At 39.4% G+C, this 25,380-nt stretch overlaps 2 protein-coding genes across 7 annotated transcripts in view; one reads left to right on the top strand and one right to left on the bottom strand.

The window, feature by feature from the left end:
* LOC131692721 (EH domain-binding protein 1) overlaps positions 1-11,504 on the top strand; it is a 67,590-nt gene extending 56,086 nt beyond the window's left edge. For all 4 annotated transcript variants that reach the window (XM_058979945.1, XM_058979947.1, XM_058979946.1 and 1 more), the window contains one exon: positions 4-11,504. The gene's annotated coding sequence lies outside the window, so the exon portion shown is untranslated. The remainder of the gene's footprint in view (positions 1-3) is intronic.
* A 51-nt stretch (positions 11,505-11,555) lies between these two features.
* Positions 11,556-25,380, bottom strand: part of LOC131692720 (protein stum) — a 184,885-nt gene continuing 171,060 nt past the window's right edge. For all 3 annotated transcript variants that reach the window (XM_058979942.1, XM_058979941.1, XM_058979943.1), the window contains 2 exons: positions 12,091-12,313; positions 11,556-12,019 (listed from right to left, as the gene is read on the bottom strand). In XM_058979942.1, coding sequence (XP_058835925.1) covers positions 11,874-12,019; positions 12,091-12,313 — 369 coding nt within the window. In that variant the 3' untranslated portion in view covers positions 11,556-11,873. The remainder of the gene's footprint in view (positions 12,020-12,090; positions 12,314-25,380) is intronic.

Raw genomic sequence — 25,380 nt, 5'->3', positions numbered from 1 at the left:
CAGATTGTACATAGACTCTATCATCTTTTCCGTCGAGGAAACATTTTCCAACTAACTTATGCATACAGGAATTTCCGATCGTACTACTTTGTTGGCCACGCGACAGCAGTCTCAAACAGAATCCGGCGAGGGAGTAGGAAAAGGCAATCATTAACACTGTCGAGTGTTTGGGACTGCGATTGGTGTTAAGGCTTTTGGATTCGTTAATCTTAATCAATTCCGTCCGAGAAATTTGATTTCTTGTAGTGAAAATGCCTACCTAGATGTTTTAGTAAGAGGTTGGAGGCAATTGGGCTCAAACTTTCACACTCACACAGTTTTCCACTTTTTGACCATCGTCGAAAAAGACGTTTCGTTAATTATTAAATCATATGCTACAGAAAGACTCTCGCGTTGACAAGGATTTCATCACTTTTTTAGCTTTTTTAGTAACTTATGAGTTGGATGTAAATATTCGTGAAGCTTTATATTTGCAAAATTCCGCATACAGGAAACTCATGTTAGTTTCAGGCAAAGCTAGCTAAATTCAGGAGCAATCAGCTCGAATTGAAATTGTGTTAAAGAGTTGTTTTAAAATTATGATGTGCAAACATTTCATTATTACCATCTGTATTGCTTTTTCAGTGAGGGCAAAAAGAACTAGGGAAGGGATAAAACTATTATTCTTGTTTTATACTGATGACTGTTTCGTGATAAATATCAAAATATCCAAAAAATAACATTATTTTTGTATGCTTTTTATACTACTGGGACTACTTAGGTGATTATTAGATGCTATTGTTTTTAAGGATAGTGAACTCCCGCGCTAGCGGTTGCTAGTAAATAATTGCTTGTTTTTACCAGAAATTAGCTTATTTGTACACTTAAGCAAACACTTGTAAACCTGCAATGGAAACATTCTTGAAAGGGAAGCAGCAGGGTTGACACGATAAAAGATGCATAAGAACAAAAACGAATACAAATTAATATATTCTAGTCATTCGAATGTAGTGTAGATAAAGAAACTAATTTAACTCTAATACTAGTATCTTTTAACTTAATCCTATCCTTTAATACATTTAGAACGGATCGTGCAACTCAGCAACACTAAAATGCGTAAACTGCAGAAGACTTCAACATATGTTTTAACATCAATCAATCAACATCACATAGTAAGGTTCAAATTGGAAGTTACACACATATAACAATTCGGAATCTCCATAGCCCATGTCCCTAATAATTTTTGTCAAATTTGGAAATTTGATTGCAGAAGAAAATAAAAATCCTACAGGATTGCAGAATGAAACAATGACAATGGTAAGGTCTTTGAATTTAAACACTCGTCGCCGTCGTTGTTTTTGTTCATGACATTTGGTCAGGTTTAAGGTTTAAGTTGTATTTGACAATGGAAATTTGATTGAGATAGAGAGAATTGGTCACAAGTTAAGGAGAGGCTACTTTCTTACATCCAAAGTTTCATTTTACATAGTTTTCCACTAAATTCACAAGCTTCTGCTTCGTTAGGCTTAGCTCTTAAGATCAGCATCCCTAACCGCCTCTTTCCGCCATTTTCTGGTACTTTCAAATTCCTTCCAGTATTTGTTTCTTTTTATTGCCCTTCTTTATCCATTTTACCAGAGCGACAGAGACAATATTGCAACTTCTGTGGGGTGGTGTGCTGCTAACACATTCACGCAGAAGCGCCATTCCTTACCGTCGGTGTCACTATGATCACTGTGTTAGCCCTGCAATCCATCCTATACGTTTAAACGTATAGGATAGCACTATTTAAACCTATCTGTCTCATTTCAGTGCCGGGTCAAGACAGTGCACGGACACCAATATCTATATATATATATAAAAGTCAAAGTTTGTATGTATATGATTTATAGACTCCAAAACGGCTTAACCGATTTCCGTAAAAAATTTTACACAGTAGGTATTTGGTATGGGGCGTGTTTGTCTTCTATTAGTTGGAGATTATCTGCCTAACAGATGGCGCTTTGGAACAAATTGTGTTTTCCTCCTATTTCGCAGAGTGTCGCAGCAACGCGCGATGGGTATTAGCTAGTTCTTTCACACAAATGAAATACTTTTTTTTCAATTTGTTTATTTGATAAGGACAAATGAAATACTAGCATTCACACTTGTCCGGCACGGCACCGTCCCGGAGACAAGTGTCAATGCTCGCATTTGAATTGTATGAAAGAATATTGGCGTCCGTGCAAGGTACTGAAACGTCACTCAATCGGATCGGAAAGGCGTAAATTTGGCTTAAGGCTGCAAATAAAAACTTCGCAACAGATTCTTAAGCACTATTTACACCTATTCAAATGCGAACATTCACACTTGTCTTCGGGACGGTGCAGTGCCAGACAAGTGTGAATGCTCGCATTTGATGTGTATGAAAGAATATTGGGGTCCGTACACGGAACTGAACCGTTACTGAATCGGATCCGAAAGGTGCAAATTTGGCTTTATTTTACATTATCAAGGAATCGAGGAACAAAGCTTTCCACAGTGAATACATACGCGGCAAACTGATTTGCGTAGATAAATAGCGTTGTCTAAGGATAAATAGTGCTTAAGTCTAGGTACCGAACAATGGGATAGCGCGAACTAAATTAATGTTTCCCGTCCGGATTATGTTGTTCAGAGCTGATGAATAATTCTCAAGGTTTTTTTTCTGCAACTTTATCAAGTCTTTGTACTTTCGTATGAAAGTTTTAGAGCTTCGTGCTCTAGATGTTTGTATAAAGCAAAACTTGAATGAAGTTTTCTGTCGAAAAACACTCCCAAGTCACGGATAGAATCCACCCTCTCGACGACACAGGCTTGAAGGGTATATTCGCAACGCCTTATATTTGCCGAGCGTCCGAAACTTACCTTACATTTATCGACGTTGATTTGCATACCGTTCCGCAAGCACCATTGGCTATATCGTCTTGGAGCACAGCAGAGTCGACTTGTTATTTTCAGATAATAAGCATACAGTAGTTTTCCAGACTTGATGCGGCTGCAGAGATCGTTGATGAATAAGAGAAAGATCAGTGGCCCTAGATGACTTTCTTGAGACACACTGGTTGGTGTTACGAATGCGCTTGAGCGTGTGGTTCCGAATGCGCTTGAGGTAGGGTAAATGAAAATAACACAATAAAATCACAACACAAAACAGTAAATAGTCTGGATTCTTGACTCCCGAAATAATAATCAAACCTACGCCTATAGTTCTTAACCACACTGGTTTAGGAAGAATTGCATATCCTAGAGTTTTAGCTACCTTTACACAGGTTCGTGTAAGAAGCACCAAAAATTGGGATACGCCATCGAATTATTGCAGGGTAACAATGGTCATGCGAATAATACTCAGCACGCTGAATAGTAGCCCTGTGATAATTGAGTTTGCAATGTCCAGTCAGTACACTGACTAGAATACTGCAATTGCGCTTGAAAAAAAGCAATAGAATCTTTCCGGATTCATTATGGCAGAAAAGTTTTTGTTTGAACGCAAATTATGCCAATGGTTGGTATGTTCGGATCGGATGCAGCCCAAAAGCGAATCTTGTGCTTTAATTATCCAATCGATAACTAGATACTAAATGCCTTTGAGGCAGCCTGACTGTCAGAGCATAAATTAATTATTTTACCACAAATTCCCTGTTGAAGTACCGATTGTACGTCACACAGGATTGTGAAAATTTTCTGCTTGAAGTACGGTGTAGTCTCTACCAAGCGAATAAGATTGGTCTAATTTCGTTTCACAACAGTAGACACCAGCACCGGCTCGGCCCTCCAACAAAGAACCGTCAGTGTAACAAATTACGCATTCTTCAAGTTACCGCTCCGTACATGTAAGTGTAAGTTCATTAAGAGCTAGTATATAGTCATCTCAAGTAATAATTTGGGGCCACAATCTTGTGTGGCTATTTCAAACAGACCAATTGAGTTTTGAATTATGAAATTTCCCCCGACGTATTGAACTTGATTTGTAACTATGATTTCAGAGTTAAAGAACTGCGACGGATTAGCTCCGGTTGTAATTCTTCGTTGCATGAAAAGCACCATTGATGTTTCATTTGGATTAACTGATAGTCCAACGACACCATTACTCAAAAAAATTAAAATCATCAATCATCGTCGAAATCATATGTCGGCAACCCAAGCATATTAAGTTTCCTCAGCAAGCCATTGGCAACAAGGTTCCATAAAAGTGGTGATAGAACACCACCTTTAGAATATCCGCAGACACTTAGTTTCCTTATCTCTACTTGTCCTAACGATGAGCACAGATGTGGGTTGTTAAGCATTACATGTATCCAGTTTACGATATATAAAGGTATCTCGTGCTGCTTGCAAAATGGAGTCGAAAGCCACATTGTCAAAAGCTTCAACTTCAATTTCAAGAAAAACTGCTAAGCTTGATTGTCCTAGCGATAAAACCTTTTTCAATGTTGTAAACAACATATGCATGCCGCATTGCATGAAGTTGGTGCTCGCCCAAGCTAACATCCCGAATGTACCGGTCGATTAAACGATCAACTGATATAAAAAGGAAGGAGGTCAGTCTGATCGGTCTAGCACTTATATTATATTTCCTGATTATACATCATATTTACATGATTTAATCTGTTCCACAATATTCCGCCACGTCACTCGGTCAGTTGCTGTCTCCAACCTCTCAGGTGCCCGATACTCGCCAGGTTCTGCTCCACTTGGTCCAGCCACCGGGAACGCTGCGCTCCTCTCCGTCTTGTACCTGCCGGGTTGGAGGTGAAAACCAACTTGGTGGGGTTGTTGTCCGGCATACTCGCAACATGCCCCGCCCACCGTACCCTTCCAGCTTGAGCTACTTTCCGGATACTTGGCTCACCATAGAGTCGCGCAAGTTCGTGGTTCATCTTTCTCCTTCACACGCCATCCTCCTGCACACCACCGAAGATCGTTCTCAGCACCCTTCTCTCGAAGACTTCGAGTGCTTGCAGATCCTCCTCGAGCATTGTCCACATTTCGTGCCCGTAGAGAACCACCGGTCTAATCAGTGTGTTGTGCATGGCGCATTTCGTGCGGTGGTGAAGCTTCCTGGATCTCAAAGTTTTGTGGAGCCCGCCTTCTGATCTCCCGGCTGGTGTTATTGTCTGCAGTCACCAATGAGCCTAGATAGATGAACTCGTCAACCACCTCGAACTCGTCGCTGTCGATCGTAATACTACTGCCCAAGCGTTCCCTATCGCGATTGGTTCCGCCAGCCAGCATGTATAGCATGTACTTTGTCTTAGACACATTTATCTTCAGTCCTATTCGTGCTGCTTCGCGCTTCAGTCGGGTATACAGGTCTGCTACCGTCTCCTTGTTTCTACCGATTATGTCCACGTCGTCAGCGAAGCACACGAACTATCCGGACCTCGTGAAAATCGTGCCCCGTATGTTGAACTCCGCTCTTCGCATTACACCTTCCAGCGCTATATTGAACAGCAGGTAGGACAACTCATCGCCTTGTCTTAGTCCCCTGCGTGTTTCAAACGGACCCGAAAGGCCGCCCGAAATTTTGACACAATAGCTTACACCATCCATCGTAGCCTTAATCAGTCTTGTCAGCTTCCCAGGGAAGCCGTTCTCGTCCATCATTTTCCATAGCTCTACACGGTCCACCGTGTCATATGCGGCTTTAAAGTCGATGAACAAGTGATGTGTGGGGAGCTGGTATTCACGGCATTTTTGGAGGATTTGCTGTATAGTAAAGATTTTGTGGTTTGTTGATCTGCCGTTGATGAAACCGGCCTGATAACTCCCGACAAATTCATTTACCAGCGGTGATAGGCGCCGGAACAGAATCTGGAATGCACTTTGTAAGCGGCATTCGTCACTGTGATCGCTCTGTAGTTTTCACAATCCAATTTGTCGCCTTTCTTGTATATCGGGGTGATACTCCTCCGGTAGCTGTTCTCTGTCCCAGATCCTCTCGATTATTCGGTGCATGCTTTCCGTCAGTTTTTCCGGACCCACCTTGAAGAGTTCCGCTCCTAGACCATCCTCACCAGCTGCCTTGTTGTTCTTGAGCTGTTGAATAGCCTCGTTAACCTCGTTCATAGTGAGCGCCGGTACATCCCCGTCGGCTGCGACATTGACATAATCGTCCTCCTCGAACATCCGATTGTCCGCCTGGGCACCATTCAGATGTTTATTGTAGTACTCCACCTTTCGACCACCTCACGTTCGTCCGTCAAGATGCCACCTTCATTGTCTCTACACATTTCGGCCCGCGGCACAAAATCTTTGCGAGAGTCATTCAGCTTCTTGAAGAACGCCAGTGTATCTTGAGAGCGATACATCTTCTCTCTCTCAGACTCTTCCTCTCTTAACCTCCTCATATATAACGCGGCCACCTTTAGAAACGAATTTTACAATTAGTTCCTGCCACGGTAATGGAATGCACCCTGTTGCAGGACTACAAGTAGGAACTATTTTCAAAATATGCTTGAAGTGTTCATATCCTCTTTGAAGTAGAATCGGAATGATTCCATTTTATCCCGGAGGCTTAATCGGTGTAAAACTTTCAATCGCCCATTTGATCGATTCGGTTGTCTCATTTCTACGAACAAATGCCCAAGATTCCAGCAATTTCGCCCAGATGATCGAAGGGCGTGTATGTAAGTTTTGCGAACTAACTCAAATGTCTCCGACCTGTCTCTGCTTCTGCGATTCAAGGCTCTTCTATATAACTTTTGATTCTAATAAGTTCGCTATTCCACCAAGGAATTCCTCTAGAAGCACACATAACTCGAAGCAGACAAGCCTTTTGGTATACTGCTACTATGAGTGAGTTTGTTTTATCCACGACCTCATCCAAATTACTTGGAGATTCAGTCGCTGGGGAAATACTCATGAAACTTAGAGCTTGGCGACTCGTAGTTTTGGGATTACGTTTCAACGATCAGAGACGATGTACTGATGATCAGATTTAGACGGTTCGAGCTCGTTAAGTGCAAGCCAGTTTGGCAACTCATGCGTTATACCGTCAGAGTAGAGAGTTACACCTAACACCGCTTCCCTGCCAGATTGTGTAAATGTTGAAGATTTGTACAATTTAAGTATTTCAGCAATTCTGTGCCTCTTAAATTGATATCTTAGCTGCCTCAAATTATATTATGGGCATTTGCATCACTGCCGATTATGAGTGGAAACCCATTTCTACCACAGTATGATACAACTCTTTTGGAAATCATTAGAAGATGATGATTGATTATGTGGCAAATATGCCGAACAATAGATGTGTTTCCTGTTTATGTGGTCAAAAGTTATATTGACCGTGACAAAAAGCGCGAGTTGTGAGGTCGGATATAAGACACGCGCATTATTCGCAAGCATACAGGCACGCATAAAGCAACTGGCTGGTACCCAGTGGTGTATCGGTTAGCTCTGACTCGCTGACGAGTAAAGGGAAACGAACTGTCTTTTGGCATGAGAGCCAAACACTTGTCTTTTACCCAAAGGAAAACAAATGGATTGACTAATTTGCTCATAAGGACACAAGGCCTAACTTTGAAAAGTTGAATTTTAATGTTTCGTGTTCCACTCGTCAGTAAATAACATCAACTTGCTGTCAGCTAGACGATGTATCAAATTGGCGTCAGTTTGACACTAAATCCAAACAGTTCCCACAACATGTGTAAACACCTAAAGTAACTGGCTGGTAAATGTTATTCGAACTGTTTGGGCATAGTGTCTAACTGACGCCAATTTGGTGTTAGTTTTAATACATCGTCTTTTTTTACAATGCAGAAGACCTTTACGTCCTAGCCCAGTACACGGTGACGCTGCCATTAATACCGACTAAACTCCATTGGGCTCCGCCATCGTTCCTCCCAGGAACTACCTCTCGGTATTACTTCTGGGGGATGGCTGTACTTAATGTACTCATTCACTCTCACTCACGCGTTCATACGTCCTGTATGAGGCTTACTTGGGTGCTCTCTCTATCGCACCTTGATTCACTCTCAAACACTCCCACATGAGGCTGACTTTTGTGCTCACCTTTTTCGTTCCTTGCGAGGCTGACTTGTGTGCTCACCTTACTCATTCCTTGCTAGGCTTACTTTTGTGCTCGCCCCACCCATTCCATGTGAGGTTGACTTGGGTGCTCACCCTATCACCTGGTTCACTCTCGATCGTGCCACTCTATTGTACCTCTGTCACTCCCCCTGGCATCCCATGTGGGACATTTTTCTTAGGCCCCACTTCTGACATACCATGCGAGGCTGACTTGTGTGCTCACCTTTTTCATTCCTTGCTAGGCTTACTTTTGTGCTAGCCTCTACCATACCATGTGAGGCTGACTTTTGTGCTCACCCTTAACATGCCGTGTGAGACTGATTTGGATGCTCACCCTTTCACTCCTCTGCCACGCCATGAGGCATCGATAGCTAAGTCCCAACATACTACGCTACGACCCTCCCGTCTTGACACGAGGCAGTCCACTTATACGCCTATGCACTCACTCTTCTGTCTTGCTTCGGAGTGGCTGGGTTTACCCCTTACGCGGTTGCCAGTCGCTGCGCCAAACCTGCCTCAGCATGAACAGACCATTCACTCCCTTTTTTTTTGCGCTTGGCCTTTTTCGCTCCAACTAACCAATCACTAGTTAGCCATGCCCGTCGTCTGTTGCTCGGTTCGCCAGATTACCTGTAGCCTACAGGCAATCTGGATGGTAGCAGCCGAGACACCGTTCCACTTCTCCACCGATTGACACATCCGCTGAATAAGGGTATCAGGGGTTGTGTCCCAGCCACAAACGTCAAGCATTGCTCTTCTTTCGACGTCGAAATGAGGACATACGAACAGTATGTGTTCGGCAGTTTCGTCTACACCTGGGCAGGTTGGGACCTCCGCGTGCCCGAACCTGTGGAGGTACTGTCGGAAACAGCCATGGCCTGACAGGAATTGTGTCAGGTGGAAGTGAACTTCCCCATGGGGTCTTCCCACCCAGCTCGATATGCTAGGTATCAGCCGGTGGGTCCACCTACCTTTCGAGGAGTTGTCCCACTCACGCTGCCATCTGGCGACCGAGGTCACCCTGCTGCGCTCGCGGGCTCCTCTATTTCCACGTAGCTCGAAACACTCCTCATCTTCCCGAATGACCAGCCCGACTGGCATCATGCTCACTATCACGCAGGATGCATCGTGTGATACCGTGCGGTAGGCAGATATCACTCTGAGGCACATCACGCGGTAGGTGCTCTCAGTTTCTGTTTCTGTAGGTAACTGGTTACCCTCAGTGCTCGTGACCATGACGGGCCGCCGTACCTGAGGATAGATACGGCAACGCCTGCCAGTAACCTACGTCTACTGGCGCACACCTTTGAGCTGTTGGACATCATCCTCGATAGAGCCGCAACAGCAGTCGACGCTCTCTTGCATGTATAGTCGACATGGCTGCCGAAGGTCAGCTTGTCGTCTATAATGACTCCGAGAGACTTCAGACTTCGCTGTGAAGTGATCGCGACTTCTCCCACATGGATAACTGCATGTTGTGCCGACTTGCGGTTGTTGACGATAACTACCTTCATCTTATGATGAGCGAGCTCCAGGCCTCTCGCGCTCATCCATTCCTCCACCGTGTTGATCGCGTGTTCTGCGGTTAGTTCTACCTCAGGGATTGACTCCCCGTAGACCTCCAAGGTTACGTCGTCGGCACCCCACGGATTCGCGTTGGCACTCTCACACAGGTTGTCGAAACACGCTCTCTTGCTGCTTTTAATAGCCTTGTTAAGGGCCAATTTCGCAGCTCGAAACACTTCACGGCGGTTCTCTCTTGCATCCTCGTTGCGAGCTCTTTGCATCCTACGTCTAGCTCTGAGACAGGCTGACCGTAGAGCTGCAATCTCGGCACTCCACCAGTATACCGGGCATCTGCCGTTTCTTGGTAGTTTTTTTTCTCGGCATAGTGGCGTCGCACGCGCATGATAGAACAGCTACCAGCGCATCCCCGCTTAGACTGTCGGTGTTGGCCTCCAGTCCGACGGCCGCGGTGAAACTTCGCTGTCGAAGTGATTGGACTTCCACCCGCGTACCTGACAGGGATCTCCCGCCCTCGGATACTGCACACCATAGTTGATCCTGAAGCGGATTGCTAAATGATCGCTATGGGTGTAGCCTTCGTCTACCCTCCATTCCATGCCTGGAGCCAGACTCGGGCTGGCAAATGTTTCGTCAATCCACGCCTCCACCCCGTTTCTACGGAATGTGCTAGCGGAGCCATTATTAGCTAGCACAGTATCGAGTTAATACATCGTCTAATTGACAGCAAGTGGGTGTTAGTTACTGACGAGTGGAACACGAAACATTAAAACTCTGACTTTTAATGAGTATTAGGGACATGACCATTATTGGAATCCCACGATTTGCGAAGAAACAAACGTCCACTGTGTCGGAGATTCGACTAACACAGCAAAGGTAAGAACTATAACACTCCGTGTGCGACTGGAATATTTTAGTCCTGTCAGTTCGGAAAAAAAACATCTTGACTTGAGGACTCCTATTTTCAGTCGCTTCTCATGACATGAGAGCAGGACACAGTGGATCATTGTTTAGCCGAGATACTGCTGCCTCGGATGTCATACGGTGTCCAGGTTGATTTGGTCCGGAGAAAGATAATTATCTGTTATCAATCTCCTAGTCGATCACAACCAAAAAACTATTTAAAGCTTTTAGTTGTTTGCTAACAATTTTCTCTAAATCGTTAAGATCGTAGCTTCTAGTATTGGAATGATATAAATACAGCAGATTTCAAAGATTAACCTTTTTAACTTTTCAATGAGACATCCTCATTTATTGATATTGAAATTATTACAGAAATAGTTAAAAAAAAACTGAAACCATTGTTTTTGGCATCTGTTGTGCATAATCTCTTTAGCTAAATCTAATAAATCCGTGTTTGATACATAGCAGGACTGCTTACCGGATCCGTTGTATTTTGGCCTTGTAGCTGCGGCCATACCGGCTTCCTGAATACTGGTTTCAGAACAATCGTAGAACACAGAGGTCACTCTCTATAACATACCATATGTATTTCAACTAAGAGATATCATGATTGTAGCCAAACATACGAAGCAAATTACCGGACTGCATTCCTTGCGAAACAAACCCTCACACACAGTTTCTCTATCTCCATTTAACTAAAACAATACGCATAAAATATAAAGAAGGCAATGAGAGGTTTTTTTTCCTGACTGACCGATGAGATAATTAAACCTAACACGAATTACTATCTAGAATTAGTCAATATTATGCCGAACTTTTCACTCACGTAAAAGCATTGTAAGTAAAAATCAAACCATCAGTTGTAGTTTGCGAATCAATTGCAAACCAAGTTGCTCCAGTGGATAAAGATCATCTATTTTCAGAAGTCATTCAGAGTTGTATTTATATTTTTCTCATAAAAAATATATATCGTGCTAAAAAGTACCGTAGTTTTATAAAAAATATGAAAACGCAAAGGATAATAAAAGGAAGAATTTCGGAAAAGTTAACTCACGGCTCCCCGATTCCATTGCAATATTGTAAAATGTGAAAAGACATGACTTTATTCTTCCCTTGCAACGTTAGTCCATTCGTTTGTAGTAGTTTAACAGTATATAGTAGAAAGTACATAGTAAAAACGACTCGAAGCTCTGCTTCCGTACAGATTTCGACCGGTTCGACCAAACTTCAAAAGGGGTCACTACAAAAAGATCGGATTTAAAAACAGGAAATTGGCCTACACTGCTCGCCGTGGGTTGAAGTAGTTTGTGCGGGAAAGTGACGTTCGCTGGTTGCAACAGTAGCAGTCGTAGTAGTGCTGTTTGGTGTGTACAAAGTAGTAGACAAAGGCAGCAGCTGCCCTCCGACTCCCAGCGAACTTATCGACCCGTTTCAACGTCTCGCCGATTGCTTTGGGAAACCATCGCAACCGGTGGGTTGGAAGCACCCGTTCGCTGTGATAGAGTCGTTTGTTCCTCGCCCTCCTCTTGATTGGCTTCCATTTCTAGGATCTTTTGGTGTTGTTCTGTAGAAAAAATAAAAAAAAACAAATTATTAGAACACATTGCAACATAATCCATACCGATGAAAACTCACTTGCTAGCCGGATCATTATGGTACCCCACCAGATTGCCCAACCCCAACCGACGACACAAAAGATAATCGTGAAGCATTGCGACACACCCACGATGCAGTTGATGATAAACGAACCGATGCGGCCCTTAATCGAGTCGTACTGGGAGAATCTCGGCTTTCCGATGCATAAACAGAGCCCTCCGGACAGGATGGTACCCGCACCGGGAATCAACACGTTCAGAACCTGGAAAAGTAAGTTAAGTTTTAACATGTTAACACATAAAGATACATCTCCCGTCGATCTGGTTTAGGTTAAGCTACTTCGTGAGCAAATAAAGATGCCATATATAGTAACACGATTCAATGTAGAAGTACCCTTTTATAAATGTTTCGACATATGTAGTTGCACTAATACATGCAATGTTTAATCCGTCCGAAGAAGACTCGGTCCCCCGAGTACACGGACGAGTAGATAGCGATGGTGAAATCGCGGTGCCGGTGGATGACGAAGAACTATCGCGGGACGTCGTTCGTGCTGGACGACGAAAGTTACTTTTCGCTCTCGAAGACCCACATTCCAGGAAATGATAGCTAGTATTCCAACGACAATTTGAAAAAAAGTGTACATCGTTATATCGGACTTTAAAGCCGTGGTTCAAGCCCAGCGGTCTGGTCATCAATCAACATGTGTACCAGGAGGAGTGTCTTGAGAAAATTCTTCTGCCGTTCTTAAAGGAACATCATTCGGATGGAAAGTACGTCCTCTGGTCGGACAAGGCATCTTCCTATTATGCCAAGAAGACGCTGGAGTATCTTGAGCGGAAAAATATACCGTAAGTGCCGAATGAAAGCAACCCAAGCAACTTGTCCCAGTGCCATCCCATTGAGGATTTTTTCGGCTCCCTTAGTGCCGTAGTGTACAAAAATAATTGGCAGGCCAAGGATTCGAAGCAGTTGACTACCAGGATTCGGAATTGTTTACGGAAGATGGACGTCAGTGCCGTCCACCGCCCTTGTGACCAGGGCCCCTTCTCCAATATTTATTGACATTTTTTAAAGAATAAACATTATGTTTTTAATAAAAAATACTGAATTCGTTGAAAAAAATTATTTTGTTTTTTAACTTAAAAAATTCTCATTCGTTATTGAACACCTGTTAAAGGCAGGTTAGATCCCTGATCAGCACGCCACAGTGTCTTTTCAACAAGTGCAAGAGGTTTTCGAAATTACTATGCACGGTTCTCCCAAAAATAAGTTTTGTTGGAACGACAAGTTCGTTGATTGTGCCAAAAGTTGCGGTGTTCGGTTGAAGCCCAAGACCGGATCTTTCTCTTTATCCAACTTATTGAAATTGTCAAAGCAGGCTTAGTACCAACAAAGGCAATCCCAAACGAGGCTGCTAGTATTGTCAATGCTAAGTTATTCGAATTGAATGCTGGATATAATCACTAACTTAGATCGTTATCCGAGCTAAGGGCCTTGATTGCAGCATGATTATCGGAGCAGAAATTTGTAACTTTACCGGGCAAACTCTGTTTGAGAGCCGATTATACCTCGAATATAATTGGGAAGACTTCTGCATGAAAAAGTTACAGTATCTACCTAGCGAATGATACTATTCCAAAACCATTTTATGACAATAGACACCATTATTAGAACTTCTCTTTATCGGAGAGCAGTCAGTGTAACATACCACTTGCGCTTATTGTTTTCTTTCCATATAGCCAGACAGCCACTCCTTTCGAAAAAGGAAACTACGCACGGAATGGCCTGGAAGCTGTTACTGTTCCAAAGATCAATAATCTACAGTCTGTATCCACATGATAGCGCTTCTTGTTTGAGGTGTATGCGTAACGGTTTGATATTTAGAAGAGCCTCCAGTTGGTTATGCTTTAATTGGATAGTTACCACTTCCTTTCTTTGCCATCACACAAGACATCCGTATGACAGTATTATTGGATGCACAATTGTCGCAGAAACCCAAAAGGTGATAACAAATCCAACAGATGTATTTGAGTTTGAGACTTGAAGTTTTCCCGAAAGGTCATCTGCACTGCCCTAAGGCCATGCACGATTTCTTGTCTCTGAACTCAATGTGAGCAGATCAGTTCAGTTTGAAATCCAACATAACCCCAACGTACTTGGCATAATTCGCACAGAGTAACTCGGAGTCAAAGAACTGCAAGGGACGAGTCCCGGTTATTATTCGCTTCCTCGTGAAAAGAGCTGTTAAAGTTTTGTTGGGATTAACCGATAATTTAACTTGTCGACACCACTTTCCAATAGCTCGTAATGCGTGTTGCGATGCAAAGTTCAGTAATTAGTATTTGACAATCAAACCATAGGTCGGAAATCCAAGCTCGTCGTGTTTCCTCATGAAGCTGTCGGCAACCAGGTTCTATAGAAAAGATGTCAAAATGCCACCCTAATAACAGCCACAAATGTTCAACTTATTTATCTATGCCTGTCTTAGTGACGAGTAAAGAGTGCGGTTACTAAGCATTGCATCAATCCGACCTGACCTTTGGCAATAAATCTAACAGTTATATCTCATCATGTTTTTAGGATATACGTAGTAGCAAGACTGCAAAATCCTTTTCAAGACATTTGAGAATATCCAATCCATTTTGCAGCAGTTCGATGAGGATTCCATTTTTTCTAGGCGATTGGTATGGACCAAAGCTGTCTTGACTGATTCAGTGGAAAACAATGTGCATGCTAACGCCTACGAGTCCGAATGATTAGAATGAGATATGTGAACATTGTCCAGCTCCGGATCGATACAATCTAGAAAGCGTGTGTTGAAAAGACACGTTTTTCGTCTGTCCCACAAACATCTCCCTTTTTAAGGAGTTAATTTGTATAACTCTTTCGATTTTGATGGAGTTTTATTTAGCCTGCTAGCCTTGTTCAGGCTAGACACATTAGTGTATAGGTTTTGTCAGCAAACCTCGGCAGATCTGAGATTTATCTTTTAGGCCATACGAGTTGACCTAAAAGCACCCGAGTCATCAGTCTGACGCCGGTTCCAAGTTGTTTCTAAATCCCTTGTTTTGAACATCAGTCTTTGTTTATTCCTTTTTCAAGGATTTTTATGGATTTGACCACTGGAAAACAGACAGAGAAAGAATGATCGGAACGGTGAGAATGAAGAAACGGTGAAAAGACATCTTTTTATTGGAAACATTGAGAAAAGATATGTCCTCAAGCAGGAATCGAACCTGCGATTTCCCAGTCTCTAGTTAGGTGCGTTAACCACTCCGCCATCGAGGAACTGTGATGATGTCATCACATATTCCCAACAGTATCGTGATCACCGCCACAGCCTCCAATACCTCCTAATTGACTTATCGACTCCCAATGTCTCCTGTAAGCAGATCGTCACCTCTCCCTCTCATCGATCGGGCCAAATCTCTCTCGTTATCTATTTTTTGGTCCAGTGGACTGCGCTCAGGCTTGAGATATTTATTATCACTGGTCACCCCCTTAGCTGACTCATAGTGATGTCTGATTTTTGCAAATAATCGATTATCCGTTAATCGAATAATTTTTGAGAGCTTGATTAATTCATTCGATTAATCGACCAATATAATCGATTAAAATCAATAATCGATTACTTAGTAAATTCTAGTTTGTCAACCAAAAAAAAAAGGTCGCTCGACACATTTTGAAAAATTGGGAGAAGTTTGGTCATATTTTTTTGCCCTGCGACTTTCATTTTCAATGCCACCCTTCATTAATTATGCTCTCGATTAATTGATAGCAGCTACTCGATTTGCTCGATTATACCGAAAGCATGTAATCGATTATTGATTTTTCGATTATTTTAGAAATTAATCGATTATTTGCGTTAATCGAGTAAAAAAAGACATCACTACTGACTCAGTCGCCGCCAGACTTTGATCACGATACTGTTGGGAATATGTGATGACATCATCACAGTTCTTCGATGGCGGAGTGGTTAACGCACCTAACTATAGACTGGGAAATCGCAGGTTCGATTCCTGCTTGAGGACATATCTTTTCTCAATGTTTCCAAAAAAATGATGAATTTTCTCCGTTTCTTCATTCTCACCGTTCCGGTCATTCTTTCTCTGTCTGTTTTTCAGTGGACTTGTTTTTAAATCCTTTTTAATTCATTGAAATTCAGCCATTCATTATCTTCGTTTAGTTTTTGAGGCAAATAAAATTTTGAGTGCTCTCCCAAGACTAGCGTCCTTGGCGAGAAATTGTTTAACGTATCGGTATATATCGGCGCTGGCAGCATTGTCAATGAAAATGCAACGGTAGAGTACTAATCTGTAACTGTATTAGTGTGTTCAACGGTTTGTTTTCCTCCACCTGTCATACATGGAGGAAAACAAATCGAAAATAACTTTTCGGTCGGATTATTTTCATGATAGAATATGACCAACCGGAATTGTACGTCCCCCGAATAAGTTTTACACCGACATACAGCATTTTAACACCATTATAGATACTTTACGAGAGCTTATTCAAATGTTTAAATTCGCTGACAGTTTTATATATGACAGCTGGAAGAAAACAAACTCCCAAGTAGTGTGAGTGAAATCGTTTGCATAGAGTTAAGTGTCTGTAAGGCAATCTAATCGGGTAGTAATGTTTACTACAATGCTTGAAAGAATACTTCGATATAGAGCACCAAGAGAACACTGCCGGTTTTATTTGTAATATCATTCGTAGTCAGGTGTTTGAAGGTGATTAACGAGGCGTTTTTTTAGGAGACTACTTGAAATCAGTTGACGCTAGATGTTTTAAGGCGACGAACGGATTTTTTCGGGAGACTATATGTGTGGATCGGTTAACTGAGCAAACAATTTATTAGGGATTACACCCTGCTTCTATCATACCATTCATATTTCTTCACCAACCGTTATATTTATTTCCGATGGTTGTAAACTTGTAACAACGCCGAAAAACTCGATATTCGAAAGATTCGATCGTAAATCATTCTTGTTTCACTGTTGTTCGTTTTATGTAAATTCTAGCCACAAATCTGTACATGCGTGGAATCAGTAGACGGTAGGTGTTTGATGGCGACGGGCGGGACATCTATTAAGGAGACGGTATATCAAGACCAGTATACTGAGGAGGCAATTTATGGGAGCGGTGAACTGGTTAGATGAGTACGGTGCATATCATTAAATTGGAATTAACATGAATTAGCATCCAGCAATATATATCGAGTAACGACAGGCGATCACACTTTTGCTTTATTATCTCCTGACTCGATTTTATATTTCCTATATCTCCTCTAATTTCTGTCCCACCATTCGTATTCTTCAAATATTCACTTTGCGTTGGGTTCTAAGCCTGCGAATAAAGGAGTTCTTCTGAAAAAGACCAGTGGATGAAATGGATGTTGAAAAAGAAAATTACTCTAAAGCTTTCGAAAAAAAATATTAATCCGTTATAGATAGCTTGACAGATAAACGCAGAATAGGGATTCCCTGTCTGAAGCAAACAACTGACATTACTGACGACAAGTCTTATATAGAGGACAACCGTGTCTACATGTCCGTTAACATAGTTGAGATCGACGGTGTGGTTGCTGACAGTGTTGCCACAATTAAATCTGTACGGAAGTTGAAAAATCTTTTCAATCTGTACATTTCTACAGAAAAATCTGTACTAGATTCTGTACAAAAACAATAAAAAGCTTATTTGAAAAAACATATTATTTGATGTACATATTTTCAAGTCGGGCTGGCGAATTAAGATTCGATATGCGACAAACTTGTTACAAATCAAAGGAATGATGTCTGAATGAAGGCCGAGCAGATCTGCGCGAATTGTCTACTTTTGCTGTGGCAAGCACCATTTAATTGGCTGCAAACAGATTCCTCATATCTCGCATTTTAATGCCGACAGCTCCAGCTTAGCTTCTCGCCGTAATTTTGTCAGAGGCCTAACTCAATATTTGCCGGCTGTTTACTGGGTTTGCAGTGTTAAATTATTTTACGCTGCTGTCACGTTAAAAAAACTTGTACCAATGTGTACTTTTTTTGCAAAAATCTGTAATCTGCACGGTACATAATCTGTACCAAAAATACTTAAAAAATCTGTACCTTTCTAGATAAATCTGTACTTGTGGCATTACTGCATGGGGTGAATAGGGTTGGCGGTTTCAAGAACCCCTTTCTCCAGTAAGTAAAGATTTTGAAACATCCCCTTGTGTGGGGACATCTGTTATTGCTTCTAAAAATTATAGGCAAATGAGATTCCTTGTAAAAGCTATTATTTTTTTAAGAGGCCAACTCGAGGAAGCGCTGGCATAAAGCTGTAGAAAACCGCTCCTGGTCTTGGAAATTTGAAATAAAACGAGGAGCTCACCTCAAAAACGAAAAAAATCCAAGAGGCTCAACATTCCAACCAGAGATGCATCTTAGTGCAGGACTGGTTGGTCTAGGTTAGTTGCCGAGAACGTTATGGTTTTGGGGAACTTCTTTCAGCACTGATGAGACTTCAATTCTCACGGTACGGGGTGGATTTTCTTGACGATGATAAACTATCTAACTTTTTTATGATCTTTTCTACAGGCCAACTTTCGAGTAATAATTTATGATTTATCTTCACTTATTTTATAAAACAGATCAAGATCTCAGTGCCTCTCTGAGGGTGGCGCCCACACTTAGGGACATCTTAAGACCACGCAGCACAGTGGCACGCACGACTTAGAACAAAAGGTGGATTAAAGTCGAAACTTTACCGTATCGGCTCAAATAGGACGGTTTTATGTAATTTTTGTACGCTGAATTCGTTTTTAAACAAAAAACCGATTTAATCCACCTAGCAGTGAGATGAGACATTTCTTACACATTTCACTATTGGATTAATTTGCAGAACTCACGAAAAGTAGGCACCCAACTAGAGGTGGGATGAAAACAGTTTCTAGTCTTGCACGAATAAAATCTCGAATAAACTGAATAAATTATAGAAATCAACAAAACGACCGAAATAAAAAAGTAAAGTAAAAAATGAAACAATAGGTTTTTAAATTCATAAAATGAGTAGAAAAATGAATGGAAATCAATATTATAATATACACGAATCAAATTAGATTAGGTTATTACATAAAAATTAAGATTATATTTAGAAATAGTTATAAGATTAATAGAATAAATTGACTCATACTAACAAATTGAATGAAATAAAACGAATGACTGAACATGAAATGCATAAAATTAAAGATATGAATTAAATGAATGAGATAAATCAAATGAATCAAATGAATCAAATGAATGAGATAAATCAAATGAATCAAATGAATCAAATGAATCAAATGATTCAAATGAATCAAATGAATCAAATGAATCAAATTAATCAAACGAATCCAATGAATCAAATGAATCAAATGAATCAAATGAATCAAATGAATCAATTGAATCAAATGAATCAAATCAATCAAATCAATCAAATGAATCAAGTGAATCAAATCAATCAAATAAATCAAATGAATCATATAAATCAAATGAATCACATGAATCACATGAATCAAATTAATTAAATGAAACAAATGAATTAAATGAATCAAATGAATCAAATGAATCAAATGAATCAAATGAATCAAATAAATCAAATCAATCAAATGAATCAAATGAATCAAATGAATCAAATGAATCAAATCAATCAAATGAATCAAATCAATCAAATGAATCAAATGAATCAAATGAATTAAATGAATCAAATGAATCAAATGAATCAAATGAATCAAATGAATCAAATGAATCAAATGAATCAAATGAATCAAATGAATCAAATAAATCAAATCAATCAAATGAATCAAACGAATCCAATGAATCAAATAAATCAAATGAATCAAATGAATCAAATGAATCAAATCAATCAAATGAATCAAATCAATCAAATGAATCAAATCAATCAAATAAATCAAATAAATCAAATAAATCAAATGAATCATATGAATCAAATGAATCACATGAATCATATGAATCACACGAATCAAATTAATTAAATGAAGCAAATGAATTAAATGAATCAAATTGATTTAAGTCATCCAGTGAATACAATGAATCAAATTAATGAAATGGATCAAATGAATAAAAAGAATGGATGAACAAAATGAATAAAGTAAAAAATAAATGAAATGCATAAATAAAACAAACGAATCAAATAAACAAAATGAGCTGAAGTGATAAAATGAATAAAAAGAAGAAAGAAAATGAGGAGAATTAAATGCATTGATTAAAATGAAAAATTGAACAACAGTAAAAGGTTATAAATTAATATAAAGAAATAAATTGAATCAAATAAATTATTTGGATGAAATGATTAAAACTGAAAAAGTAGTCAAATTATTAAAATGGAGAAACTGAACAAAATGAATAAACTGGAAAAAATAATAAAATGCATACAATGAAAACAATGAATGATATGAGTAAAATGCACAAAAAGAATAAACTGATCAGAGTGATTCCAAAGAATGAAACGAATAAAATAAGTAAAATGAACGCAGATGAACAAAACGAATAAATGCGGAATGAAATAATTAATTAAAATGAAATGGCCATATATTTGAGCCAAAAACATTTTTGAATAAAGAAAATGAATAAACCGGATTGTACGAATTTGAAAACCATTGCATCAGAAAGTTTTGAAATGTTTTTAAAAATCCCATCTTCTGAGAAAAGGCTAATAAATATGCAATGGACTTTCTAGGGCTTCCATCTTTTTTGGTTTTATTCTTTTTGTTTTCATGCTTCTTTACTTGACGAATTCGAAGTTTACTTTTTGGTCACATATTCCCGAAAAAAGATTTATGTGCAGAACATAATTTACTGGTCCAGTATTTTAACGCGCAATTGAATATAGTGCGATTCGTGAATGAGACAGGTAGATATTTCAAAGTTTTTATTTGAAGTAAACAGTGTGAAATGTCTAGGCTATGTCGATTGCATAAAAGCCGTGTTTGTATTGTTTCGTTCGGAATTCTCGTGCAGCAAATATGGATAAATGAGTCCTATACAGACCAATATTGTGAAAAAAAAATGGTTCAAACTACTCAGTATATTCAAATATGGACGACGACAAGTTAGAAGACATATTGTAGTTGCATCCCCCATCGAGAGTGGGTACTTTGGGAGACTTCTTTTCCTGGATCTAATTTGTGGATATTTTTGGTCTTTGATCCGTTATTTTTCATGAAAGTTCGTACCAATACAACGAATGTGCAGCTGATACAACTTATGCTTCATTCGCCTACGCAACGTTCCGTCTTCCATCTGCACGCCACCATAGATGGTACGCAACACCTTTTGTTCGAAAACTCCAAGGGCGCGTTGGTTCTCACGAGCATAGTCCAGGTCTCGTGGCCGTAGAGGACCACCGATCTAATCAGCGTCTTGAAGATATTCAACTTCGTGCGGCGGCGAATTTTGTTCGACCGGAGCGTCCTCTGGAGTCCAAAGTAGACACGATTTCCCGCTATGATCCGTCTCTGAATTTCTCTGCTTTTATCATTGTCGTCGGTTACCAGTGAGCCCAAATACATGAATTCGTCGACCATCTCGATTTCGTCACCGTCAATCCGAACTCGGATGGGAGGTTCACATTGTCGTCTCTAGAACCTCTTCCTCTTATGTATTTTGTCTTCGAAACGTTGATGGAAATTCCAATCCTGCTGGCTTCAGCTTTCAGTCTTTGAGCATATATTTCATTCAAAATTCAATAGAGATACGAATAGTTTAAATATCGCACGTGGAATGTCTCTTTTGAAAATTTCCATCGTCAAACTTTCATATTAACCAGTTAAGCCAAATATTTTTCTGATATAGCCATGAATTTCGTTAATTATAGTGTAGATACAGGCTTTGAATACAATTGAATTAAAGTTGAGTTGATGTAGCAGCAGACAAAAATAGTTTTGTTTTCTCAAACCTTCGCAATTACAATTAATAAATATTTCAGATTGGCAGAAGATCTTATCACACAACTTAGAAATGCATACAGAAATAGCTAGATAGATGCGATAGAAGAGAGACAGAGAGAGAAAGAGAGAGAGAGCGAGAGAGAGAGAGAGTGAGAGATGGGAGGGGGGGGGGGGCGTGTGAGGAATGGCAAATGATGGTTAATGCAGACATTATTTTTATAGGTATATTATTATGATATATTGATTCTTACATTCTTATCATAAATAATGTAAGTAGTAATTTTTGTGCCATAACCAGTATAACCTAAATCTTGCAGAAGAGCTAAATTTTCGCTAGATTTTTGGGCTTCAAACCAGGCACGTAGCCAGAGGGGGGGCTAGGGGGCTAAAGCCCCCCCCGAAACTTTTCAAAAATAAATTTAAGAAGCAACATGTTTTTCGGTAACTCGTAAAAAAATTGTATCTTGTTTGGTTTCAACAAATTAATGGGAGAATGGTGAGGAAGATTGCTATTTCGAGCCACCGAAGACATCGGTCACGATATCTACTCAGTATGCCGAGTCTGATAACACACTTCCTTTCATATTGTGTGACTCGTCGGAAGAACAAAAGAAACTGTTACTTTAATTCTTGCTGGGGTGATCCGTCGGATGATTGAATCGTAGAAGCAAGAAGTGGTGCTCCAGCCAAACGTGGAGGCTATTGACTTCTGGAATATTTGCATAACCGAATTTCATGATGGGAAATATTTGCTGAAGGTGAAAATAGAGGTTATGCTTACGAACATCGCCTTTAACGAGTTCTACCTTGTCAGGCATTCAGTACTTATGTTACTCAACAAATTAGCCTATGCGAAACCAGTCATTTTGCAACTTGTAACACGTGGTTGATTCTCATATATATGGATGATGAGAAAATCAATGTTCGGCTACAAGATCTGATACCACTTACTTGAACCGCGGGCGAACGACCAGGAGGTTAAAGCCCCAATAAACAAACTTAACTTCTTTGAACCGTGGCCATTAAAAGATTCCTGTCACATTTGGAAAAAATTTATTATAAAGGACACTTCTAGGAATTAGACGGGTAGGGTCAGCTAGGATTTCGTCCTAGCTGACCCTGCACGCACAAAACGCAATGCGATAATATCATCATACACGTACATCTTTGCACATCCATAGTCTCCAATACGATTACCTGAAAAACAAACAATTGCCAAATTTGTGGCTGCTGTTCATATAGTATTGACGGCAAAAACTGCGTCTAGTATCTCAAAATTAACAGTCAGCATCATCATTGAGGAAGTCGACACTGGTGGCCCGTAAGGGGACAAAACAAAAATGAAATCAGATATTCGCGAACTGCCATGTCCATGGCAGTGACCACGATAATAATACGGAAGTGTACAAGATAGATATGAACGACCACCAAGACGCGGTTGGTTATGAAAAATATTTCTCAATCAGTAAACAGGTCAATCGCACGAGATCTGTTGGACAACCATTAGCGTTTTATCATTTTCATTGTTTACATCGTGGAAATATATTAAAGACTCAAGGCTTCATTTAGCTAATGCATTGAACCGACTCAAGTAAACGAATTGTATAATAAAAAATTAGAAGTTTCATAGAAAACTGAGTACAAAAACTGTCCCAAAATTAACATTTATCGCTAGTAATGGTATCTAACAAAACTCATTTTATGCTAGATATTGGCCTGAATAAAGAAAGTTAGTTAAATCATACGCAAATTGAATTTCTGTAATAGATTAGAGCAATGTGCGCTTTAATATTAAAAATATAAAATAAAAAAGTTGCGTTTTCAAATAAGCTTACCAAAAAAAATCACAATTTTTTTGTTATATAACTTATGAAATTTGCAATTACTTGAAACAAATTGAATTTTTTTAAGGCTGGACCAAATTTTTTATTTATTATTTTCTTTAAGTATTAAAATCGTGTTAAAAAGATTGTGTAAAAATTTGGCAGTGGAATTCTTTGCGAGATATTACAATTATAAACATAAAACATGGCAATTTTACACTAAACGCCCAGCGAAAGGCCTGTTATAACTGAAATGTCTCGTAACACTTCGAGTTCCATTCTGATTTTTTCACATAATCTTCTTAATATAGTTATGTAATCAAAATAATTTTGATTTCGGGGGACTTTAGAAAATATTTGCTTTTAACATGAGAATACCCCCAAAAAAGTCTTAAATTTGCAGAATGCGAGTCATTCCACGATTTACAACTATAATTTTAGTTCCCTTCAATTTTTTTGCACTCTTTAGCTGTAAATTATAGACACGATTTGTTTACTTTGGCTGAATTTGACTTTTTTTTTTTTCAAGTTATGAGTTTTTGAACTTTATAAAGTACTAGCTAATACCCATCGCACGTTGATGCGACTTTCAACGAAATAAAAGGAAACCATAATTTGTTCCGAAGCGCCTTCTTGTAGGCAGATAATCCCCACCAATAGCACACAAACACGCTCCATAACAAATTCCTACTATGCATAAATTTTTACGGCAATTGGTTAAGCCGTTTGGGAGTCCATAAATCACATACATACAAATATCGACTTTTAATAATATAGTGATTTTTTAAAGTTTTATAAATTTAATAGAATTGGACATTTTTCATTCCCTCCTAACTGAGAAACTATTAGAATTCTGGAAAAAAGCATTATATAATAAAAGCTGCGTTTTCGAAGATCTCGGCAGATTTTTTTTGTAATATTTGTTTTTGTTAAATAATTTATGTATTATGCAAATATTAGTAACAAATTTTTTTTCAGGGTGGAGCCAAAAAAATCTTTTTAGCTTTTTCAAATAATTTATAATTATATCGAGAAGATTGTGTACAAATTTCAGAAAGAAATTCGAGTATTTTACGAAATATTTCAATTACAATAGGCCTATCACTAGGCGTTTGGTGTAAAATTGCCTTGTTTTAAGTTCATAATTGTAATATCTCGCAAAGTATTTTGATATCCACTCCCAAATTTTTGCACAATTATTTTAACATGATTTTTAATATTTAAAGAAAATAATAAGTAAAAAATTGGTCCAACTTTAAAAAATTCAATTTGTTTCAAACAATTGCAAATTTCATAAGTTATATAACAAAAAGAAATTGCAATTTTTTCAGTAAGCTCATTGAGTACACAACTTTTTCATTTAATATTTTTTAAGTTATAAGTGATTGAAAAATATTCAATGTTATAAACTTCAAAAGTTCAAAAACTAATAACTTGAAAAAAATCATATTCAGCCAAAATAAAAAATACGTGTCAATTACTTTAACTAATGAATGCAAGAAAAAAAATTGGAAGGAATTCAAATTTTGAGTGTAAATCAGACGTGGAATGACCCATATATTTTGATCCTATTGATCA

Source organism: Topomyia yanbarensis, chromosome 3, assembly GCF_030247195.1.
Source record: "Topomyia yanbarensis strain Yona2022 chromosome 3, ASM3024719v1, whole genome shotgun sequence".
Classification (NCBI taxonomy): Eukaryota; Metazoa; Arthropoda; class Insecta; order Diptera; family Culicidae; genus Topomyia; species Topomyia yanbarensis.
Note: the sequence above shows the minus strand (reverse complement) of the source record. Positions and strands in the feature narration are given on the sequence as shown.